Source organism: Salmo salar, chromosome 14 (assembly GCF_965601325.2).
Source record: "Salmo salar chromosome 14, fSalSal1, whole genome shotgun sequence".
Lineage (NCBI taxonomy): Eukaryota > Metazoa > Chordata > Actinopteri > Salmoniformes > Salmonidae > Salmo > Salmo salar.
In genome coordinates, this window is record NC_138304.1 from 35,867,501 (window position 1) to 35,877,945 (window position 10,445).

At 48.8% G+C, this 10,445-nt stretch overlaps 1 protein-coding gene across 3 annotated transcripts in view; it reads right to left on the reverse strand.

The window, feature by feature from the left end:
* Positions 1–8,526, reverse strand: part of dab1b (DAB adaptor protein 1b) — an 87,095-nt gene extending 78,569 nt beyond the window's left edge. For 2 of the 3 annotated variants that reach the window (XM_045694238.2, XM_045694237.2), the window contains exon 1: positions 7,993–8,526. In XM_045694238.2, the coding sequence (XP_045550194.1) occupies positions 7,993–8,083 (91 nt within the window). In that variant the 5' untranslated portion in view covers positions 8,084–8,526. The remainder of the gene's footprint in view (positions 1–7,992) is intronic. The other variant, XM_045694235.2, reaches the window with a different exon arrangement.
* Positions 8,527–10,445: the final 1,919 nt, after the last annotated feature.

A 10,445-nucleotide genomic window follows, 5' to 3' on the forward strand; every position in this document is an offset into this window, starting at 1 on the left:
CCATGTATTTAATGTGGTGGGGGGGGGGGGGGGTTCATAGCATACATTACATCCATGTATTTAATGTGTGTGTGGGGGGGGGGGGGGGGTTCATAGCATACATTACATCCATGTATTTAATGTGTGTGTGGGGGGGGGTTCATAGCATACATTACATCCATGTATTTAATGTGTGTGTGTGGGGGGGGGGGGGTTCATAGCATACATTACATCCATGTATTTAATGTGTGGTGTGGGGGGGGGTTCATAGCATACATTACATCCATGTATTTAATGTGTGTGTGTGGGGGGGGGGGGTTCATAGCATACATTACATCCATGTATTTAATGTGTGTGGGGGGGGGGGTTCATAGCATACATTACATCCATGTATTTAATGTGTGTGTGTGGGGGGGGGGGGGGGTTCATAGCATACATTACATCCATGTATTTAATGTGTGTGGGGGGGGGTTCATAGCATACATTACATCCATGTATTTAATGTGTGTGTGGGGGGGGGGTTCATAGCATACATTACATCCATGTATTTAATGTGTGTGTGTGTGGGGGGGGGGGGGTTCATAGCATACATTACATCCATGTATTTAATGTGAGTGTGGGGGGGGGGTTCATAGCATACATTACATCCATGTATTTAATGTGTGTGTGTGGGGGGGGGGGGGGGGGTTCATAGCATACATTACATCCATGTATTTAATGTGTGTGTGGGGGGGGGGTTCATAGCATACATTACATCCATGTATTTAATGTGTGTGTGTGTGGGGGGGGGGGGGTTCATAGCATACATTACATCCATGTATTTAATGTGTGTGGGGGGGGGGGGTTCATAGCATACATTACATCCATGTATTTAATGTGTGTGTGTGGGGGGGGGGGGGGTTCATAGCATACATTACATCCATGTATTTAATGTGAGTGTGGGGGGGGGGGGGTTCATAGCATACATTACATCCATGTATTTAATGTGTGTGGGGGGGGGGGGTTCATAGCATACATTACATCCATGTATTTAATGTGTGTGTGGGGGGGGGGGGGGGGTTCATAGCATACATTACATCCATGTATTTAATGTGTGTGTGTGGGGGGGGGGTTCATAGCATACATTACATCCATGTATTTAATGTGTGTGGGGGGGGGTTCATAGCATACATTACATCCATGTATTTAATGTGTGTGGGGGGGGGGGGGGGTTCATAGCATACATTACATCCATGTATTTAATGTGTGGGGGGGGGGGGGGTTCATAGCATACATTACATCCATGTATTTAATGTGTGTGTGTGTGTGGGGGGGGGGGGGGTTCATAGCATACATTACATCCATGTATTTAATGTGGTGTGGGGGGGGGGGGTTCATAGCATACATTACATCCATGTATTTAATGTGTGTGTGTGGGGGGGGGGGGGTTCATAGCATACATTACATCCATGTATTTAATGTGTGTGTGGGGGGGGTCATAGCATACATTACATCCATGTATTTAATGTGTGTGTGGGGGGGGGTTCATAGCATACATTACATCCATGTATTTAATGTGTGTGTGTGTGGTGGGGGGGGGGGGGGTTCATAGCATACATTACATCCATGTATTTAATGTGTGTGGGGGGGGGGGGTTCATAGCATACCTTACATCCATGTATTTAATGTGTGTGTGTGTGTGGGGGGGGGGGGGGTTCATAGCATACATTACATCCATGTATTTAATGTGTGTGTGTGGGGGGGGGGGTTCATAGCATACATTACATCCATGTATTTAATGTGTGTGTGTGTGGGGGGGGGGGGGGTTCATAGCATACATTACATCCATGTATTTAATGTGTGTGTGTGGGGGGGGGTTCATAGCATACATTACATCCATGTATTTAATGTGTGGGGGGGGGGGGTTCATAGCATACATTACATCCATGTATTTAATGTGTGGGGGGGGGGGGGTTCATAGCATACATTACATCCATGTATTTAATGTGTGTGTGTGGGGGGGGGGGGGGGGTTCATAGCATACATTACATCCATGTATTTAATGTGTGTGTGGGGGGGGGGTTCATAGCATACATTACATCCATGTATTTAATGTGTGTGGGGGGGGGGGGGGGGTTCATAGCATACATTACATCCATGTATTTAATGTGTGTGGGGGGGGGGGGTTCATAGCATACATTACATCCATGTATTTAATGTGTGTGTGTGTGGGGGGGGGGGGGTTCATAGCATACATTACATCCATGTATTTAATGTGTGGGGGGGGGGGGGTTCATAGCATACATTACATCCATGTATTTAATGTGTGTGTGTGGGGGGGGGGGGGGGGTTCATAGCATACATTACATCCATGTATTTAATGTGGTGTGGGGGGGGGGGGTTCATAGCATACATTACATCCATGTATTTAATGTGTGTGTGTGTGTGTGGGGGGGGGGGTTCATAGCATACATTACATCCATGTATTTAATGTGTGTGTGTGTGGGGGGGGGGGGGGGGTTCATAGCATACATTACATCCATGTATTTAATGTGTGTGTGTGGGGGGGGGGGGTTCATAGCATACATTACATCCATGTATTTAATGTGTGTGTGTGTGGGGGGGGGGGGGGGGTTCATAGCATACATTACATCCATGTATTTAATGTGTGTGGGGGGGGGGTTCATAGCATACATTACATCCATGTATTTAATGTGTGTGTGTGTGGGGGGGGGGGGGGGTTCATAGCATACATTACATCCATGTATTTAATGTGTGTGGGGGGGGGGGTTCATAGCATACATTACATCCATGTATTTAATGTGTGTGTGTGGGGGGGGGGGGGGTTCATAGCATACATTACATCCATGTATTTAATGTGTGTGTGTGTGTGGGGGGGGGGGGGGTTTCATAGCATACATTACATCCATGTATTTAATGTGAGTGTGGGGGGGGGGGGGGGTTCATAGCATACATTACATCCATGTATTTAATGTGTGTGTGGGGGGGGTTCATAGCATACATTACATCCATGTATTTAATGTGTGTGTGTGGGGGGGGGGGGTTCATAGCATACATTACATCCATGTATTTAATGTGTGTGTGTGGGGGGGGGGGGGTTCATAGCATACATTACATCCATGTATTTAATGTGTGTGGGGGTGGGTTCATAGCATACATTACATCCATGTATTTAATGTGTGTGTGTGTGGGGGGGGGTCATAGCATACATTACATCCATGTATTTAATGTGTGTGTGTGGGGGGGGGGGGGGGGGGGGTTCATAGCATACATTACATCCATGTATTTAATGTGTGGGGGGGGGGTTCATAGCATACCTTACATCCATGTATTTAATGTGTGTGTGTGTGTGTGGGGGGGGGGGGTTCATAGCATACATTACATCCATGTATTTAATGTGTGTGTGTGGAGGGGGGGGGGGGGGGGTTCATAGCATACATTACATCCATGTATTTAATGTGTGGGGGGGGGGGGGGGTTCATAGCATACATTACATCCATGTATTTAATGTGTGTGTGTGGGGCGGGGTGGGGGTTCATAGCATACATTACATCCATGTATTTAATGTGAGTGTGTGGGGGGGGGGGTTCATAGCATACATTACATCCATGTATTTAATGTGTGTTGGGGGGGGGGGTTCATAGCATACATTACATCCATGTATTTAATGTGTGGGGGGGGGGGGGTTCATAGCATACATTACATCCATGTATTTAATGTGTGTGTGTGTGGGGGGGGGGGGGGTTCATAGCATACATTACATCCATGTATTTAATGTTAGTGTGGGGGGGGGGGGGGTTCATAGCATACATTACATCCATGTATTTAATGTGTGTGTGGGGGGGGTTCATAGCAGACATTACATCCATGTATTTAATGTGTGTGTGTGTGTGTGGGGGGGGGGGGGGGGTTTCATAGCATACATTACATCCATGTATTTAATGTGAGTGTGGGGGGGGGGGGGGGTTCATAGCATACATTACATCCATGTATTTAATGTGTGTGTGGGGGGGGTTCATAGCATACATTACATCCATGTATTTAATGTGTGTGTGTGGGGGGGGGGGTTCATAGCATACATTACATCCATGTATTTAATGTGTGTGTGTGGGGGGGGGGGGTTCATAGCATACATTACATCCATGTATTTAATGTGAGTGTGTGTGTGTGTGGGGGGGGGGGGGGGGGGGTTCATAGCATACATTACATCCATGTATTTAATGTGTGTGTGTGGGGGGGGGGGGTTCATAGCATACATTACATCCATGTATTTAATGTGTGTGGGGGTGGGTTCATAGCATACATTACATCCATGTATTTAATGTGTGTGTGTGTGGGGGGGGGGTCATAGCATACATTACATCCATGTATTTAATGTGTGTGTGTGGGGGGGGGGGGGGGGGGGTCATAGGATACATTACATCCATGTATTTAATGTGTTTGTGTGTGGGGGGGGGGGGGGGGGGGGGTCATAGGATACATTACATCCATGTATTTAATGTGTTTGTGTGTGGGGGGGGGGGGGTCATAGCATACATTACATCCATGTATTTAATGTGTGTGTGGGGGGGGTCATAGCATACATTACTTCCATGTATTTAATGTGTGTGTGTGGGGGGGGGGTCATAGCATACATTACATCCATGTATTTAATGTGTGTGTGGGGGGGGGGGGTTCATAGCATACATTACATCCATGTATATAATGTGTGTGTGTGTGTGTGTGTGTGTGGGGGGGGTTCATAGCATACATTACATCCATGTATTTAATGTGTGTGTGTGTGGGGGGGGGGGGGGGGGTCATAGCATACATTACTTCCATGTATTTAATGTGTTTGTGTGGGGGGGGTGTCATAGCATACATTACATCCATGTATTTAATGTGTGGGGGGGGGGGGTCATAGCATACATTACATCCATGTATTTAATGTGTGTGTGTGTGGGGGGGGGGGGGGGGGGGGGGTTCATAGCATACATTACATCCATGTATTTAATGTGTGTGTGTGTGTGTGGGGGGGGGGGGGTCATAGCATACATTACATCCATGTATTTAATGTGTGTGTGTGTGTGTGTGTGGGGGGGGGTTCATAGCATACATTACATCCATGTATTTAATGTGTGTGTGTGTGGGGGGGGGGGGGGTTCATAGCATACATTACATCCATGTATTTAATGTTATTGTGGGGGGGGGGGGTTCATAGCATACATTACATCCATGTATTTAATGTGTGTGTGTGGGGGGGGGGGGTTCATAGCATACATTACATCCATGTATTTAATGTGTGTGTGTGTGTGTGGGGGGGGGGGGGTTCATAGCATACATTACATCCATGTATTTAATGTGTGTGTGGGGGGGGGGGGGGGGGGGTCATAGCATACATTACATCCATGTATTTAATGTGTGTGTGTGGGGGGGGGGGGGTTCATAGCATACATTACATCCATGTATTTAATGTTATTGTGGGGGGGGGGGGGTTCATAGCATACATTACATCCATGTATTTAATGTTATTGTGGGGGGGGGGGGTTCATAGCATACATTACATCCATGTATTTAATGTGTGTGTGTGTGTGGGGGGGGGGGGGGGGGGGTTCATAGCATACATTACATCCATGTATTTAATGTATGTGTGTGGGGGGGGGGGGTTCATAGCATACATTACATCCATGTAGTTAATGTGTGTGTGGGGGGGGGGGGTTCATAGCATACATTACATCCATGTATTTAATGTGTGTGTGTGGGGGGGGGGGGGGTTCATAGCATACATTACATCCATGTATTTAATGTGTGTGTGTGTGGGGGGGGGGGGGGGGGGTTCATAGCATACATTACATCCATGTATTTAATGTGTGCGTGTGTGGGGGGGGGGGGTTCATAGCATACATTACATCCATGTATTTAATGTGTGTGTGTGGGGGGGGGGGGGGGGGTCATAGCATACATTACATCCATGTATTTAATGTGTGTGTGTGTGTGTGGGGGGGGGGGGGGTTCATAGCATACATTACATCCATGTATTTCATGTGTGTGTGGTGGGGGGGGGGGGGGGGTCATAGCATACATTACATCCATGTATTTAATGTGTGTGTGTGTGGGGGGGGGGGGGTTCATAGCATACATTACATCCATGTATTTAATGTTATTGTGGGGGGGGGGGTTCATAGCATACATTACATCCATGTATTTAATGTGTGTGTGTGGGGGGGGGGGGGTTCATAGCATACATTACATCCATGTATTTAATGTGTGTGTGTGTGTGTGTGGGGGGGGGGGGGTTCATAGCATACATTACATCCATGTATTTAATGTGTGTGTGGGGGGGGGGGGGGGGGGGTCATAGCATACATTACATCCATGTATTTAATGTGTGTGTGTGGGGGGGGGGGGGTTCATAGCATACATTACATCCATGTATTTAATGTTATTGTGGGGGGGGGGGGGGTTCATAGCATACATTACATCCATGTATTTAATGTTATTGTGGGGGGGGGGGGGGGGTTCATAGCATACATTACATCCATGTATTTAATGTGTGTGTGTGTGTGTGGGGGGGGGGGGGGGGTTCATAGCATACATTACATCCATGTATTTAATGTATGTGTGTGGGGGGGGGGGGGGGGTTCATAGCATACATTACATCCATGTAGTTAATGTGTGTGTGGGGGGGGGGGTTCATAGCATACATTACATCCATGTATTTAATGTGTGTGTGTGGGGGGGGGGGGGTTCATAGCATACATTACATCCATGTATTTAATGTGTGTGTGTGTGGGGGGGGGGGGGGGTTCATAGCATACATTACATCCATGTATTTAATGTGTGCGTGTGTGGGGGGGGGGGGGGTTCATAGCATACATTACATCCATGTATTTAATGTGTGTGTGTGGGGGGGGGGGGGGTTCATAGCATACATTACATCCATGTATTTAATGTGTTTGTGTGTGGGGGGGGGGGGGGGTCATAGCATACATTACATCCATGTATTTAATGTGTGTGGGGGGGGGGGGGGGGGTTCATAGCATACATTACATCCATGTATTTAATGTTATTGTGGGGGGGGGGGGGTTCATAGCATACATTACATCCATGTATTTAATGTTATTGTGGGGGGGGGGGGGGGTTCATAGCATACATTACATCCATGTATTTAATGTGTGTGTGTGTGTGTGTGGGGGGGGGGGGGGGGTTCATAGCATACATTACATCCATGTATTTAATGTATGTGTGTGGGGGGGGGGGGGGGGTTCATAGCATACATTACATCCATGTAGTTAATGTGTGTGTGGGGGGGGGGGTTCATAGCATACATTACATCCATGTATTTAATGTGTGTGTGTGGGGGGGGGGGGGGTTCATAGCATACATTACATCCATGTATTTAATGTGTGTGTGTGTGGGGGGGGGGGGGGGTTCATAGCATACATTACATCCATGTATTTAATGTGTGCGTGTGTGGGGGGGGGGGGGGGTTCATAGCATACATTACATCCATGTATTTAATGTGTGTGTGTGGGGGGGGGGGGGGGGGGTTCATAGCATACATTACATCCATGTATTTAATGTGTTTGTGTGTGGGGGGGGGGGGGGTCATAGCATACATTACATCCATGTATTTAATGTGTGTGGGGGGGGGGTGGTTTATAGCATACATTACATCCATGTATTTAATGTGTGTGTGTGTGGGGGGGGTTCATAGCATACATTACATCCATGTATTTAATGTGTGTGTGGGGGGGGTCATAGCATACATTACTTCCATGTATTTAATGTGTGTGTGTGGGGGGGGGGGGGGGTCATAGCATTCATTACATCCATGTATTTAATGTGTTTGTGTGTGTGGGGGGGGGTCATAGCATACATTACATCCATGTATTTAATGTGTGTGTTTGGGGGGGGGGGTTAATAGCATACATTACATCCATGTATTTAATGTGTGTGTGTGTGTGGGGGGGGGGGGGTTCATAGCATACATTACATCCATGTATTTAATGTGTTTGCATCTAGATTTATTACCTTTAGTCCTCCTGGACTCCCGTCTCAGAGTGCTGGTTTTGACATCTGCTTTGAGCTCCGAGCTGGCTGACTCTCCTCCGGCTGATGACATCCTCCTCGGTCCTTCCTGTCCTCAATCCTCCTCACAGCAGATCCACCATGGGGTTATCACTCCTCTGCTGCCTCCCGTGGACTATTCTCCTATCCCCTACTCCAGGATGGTTATCACACACACCCTACCTCCTTTGGACTGCCCACAACCCGACTGTCCCCTACCCTCTGTCCCCTACCCCCTGTCCCCTACCCCCTGTCCCCTACTCCAGGTCTAGGACAGAGCCACTACTCCCTCTACTCCAGGTCTAGGACAGAGCCACTACACCCTCTACTCCAGGTCTAGGACAGAGCCACTACTCCCTCTACTCCAGGTCTAGGACGGAGCCACTACTCCCTCTACTCCAGGTCTAGGACAGAGCCACTACTCCCTCTACTCCAGGTCTAGGACGGAGCCACTACTCCCTCTACTCCAGGTCTAGGACAGAGTCACTACTCCCTCTACTCCAGGTCTAGGACAGAGCCACTACTCCCTCTACTCCAGGTCTAGGACAGAACCACTACTCCCTCTACTCCAGGTCTAGGACAGAGCCACTACTCCCTCTACTCCAGGTCTAGGACAGAGCCACTACTCCCTCTACTCCAGGTCTAGGACAGAGCCACTACTCCCTCTACTCCAGGTCTAGGACAGAGCCACTACTCCCTCTACTCCAGGTCTAGGACAGAGCCACTACTCCCTCTACTCCAGGTCTAGGACAGAGCCACTACTCCCTCTACTCCAGGTCTAGGACAGAGCCACTACTCCCTCTACTCCAGGTCTAGGACGGAGCCACTACTCCCTCTACTCCAGGTCTAGGACAGAGCCACTACTCCCTCTACTCCAGGAAGGACGGAGCCACTACTCCCTCGACTCCAGGTCTAGGACGGAGCCACTACTCCCTCTACTCCAGGTCTAGGACAGAGCCACTACACCCTCTACTCCAGGTCTAGGACAGAGCCACTACTCCCTCTACTCCAGGTCTAGGACAGAGCCACTACTCCCTCTACTCCAGGTCTAGGACAGAGCCACTACTCCCTCTACTCCAGGTCTAGGACAGAGCCACTACTCCCTCTACTCCAGGTCTAGGATGGAGCCACTACTCCCTCTACTCCAGGTCTAGGACAGAGCCACTACTCCCTCTACTCCAGGTCTAGGATAGAGCCACTACTCCCTCTACTCCAGGTCTAGGACGGAGCCACTACTCCCTCTACTCCAGGTCTAGGATGGAGCCACTACTCCCTCTACTCCAGGTCTAGGATGGAGCCACTACTCCCTCTACTCCAGGTCTAGGATGGAGCCACTACTCCCTCTACTCCAGGTCTAGGATGGAGCCACTACTCCCTCTACTCCAGGTCTAGGATGGAGCCACTACTCCCTCTACTCCAGGTCTAGGATGGAGCCACTACTCCCTCTACTCCAGGTCTAGGATGGAGCCACTACTCCCTCTACTCCAGGTCTAGGATGGAGCCACTACTCCCTCTACTCCAGGTCTAGGACGGAGCCACTACTCCCTCTACTCCAGGTCTAGGACGGAGCCACTACTCCCTCTACTCCAGGTCTAGGACAGAACCACTACTCCCTCTACTCCAGGTCTAGGACAGAGCCACTACTCCCTCTACTCCAGGTCTAGGACAGAACCACTACTCCCTCTACTCCAGGTCTAGGACAGAGCCACTACTCCCTCTACTCCAGGTCTAGGATGGAACCACTACTCCCTCTACTCCAGGTCTAGGACAGAGCCACTACTCCCTCTACTCCAGGTCTAGGATGGAGCCACTACTCCCTCTACTCCAGGTCTAGGATGGAGCCACTACTCCCTCTACTCCAGGTCTAGGATGGAGCCACTACTCCCTCTACTCCAGGTCTAGGACAGAGCCACTACTCCCTCTACTCCAGGTCTAGGACAGAGCCACTACTCCCTCTACTCCAGGTCTAGGACAGAGTTTTCCTCCAAGTCCATGGTGAGAAGCCTGGTGTTATTCCTCTTTGGTGAAGAGATCCAGGGGTTCAGATCTCCTTCAATGTGGACCCATCCTGGTAGAGCTGATGACGGGTAGATGTTGTACCGGTCCTTCTGAATGCTTCAGACTAGTTCTAACATGGTGGCTAGATGTTCCTCAAATAAGGTCAAGTATTACATGGTCCCTCTATTGCTCTTTAGTGCAGATCCCATTTAGTGATTGGTGAATTCCTCCTTCCAAAGAGAACACATGGGTTGTTGTTGTACTGTATTATTCTTTAGTCCAGGTTGAGTACTGGTATTCCTCTTTGGTAGGAAACTTCAGAGACTGTCCTTCTGTTGTACACCTCTGTCCCTCCCTCCATTAGCACTGGAAGTCAAAGAGACAGGGAAGACATTTAGCCTTAGCTAATGACAGGGGGG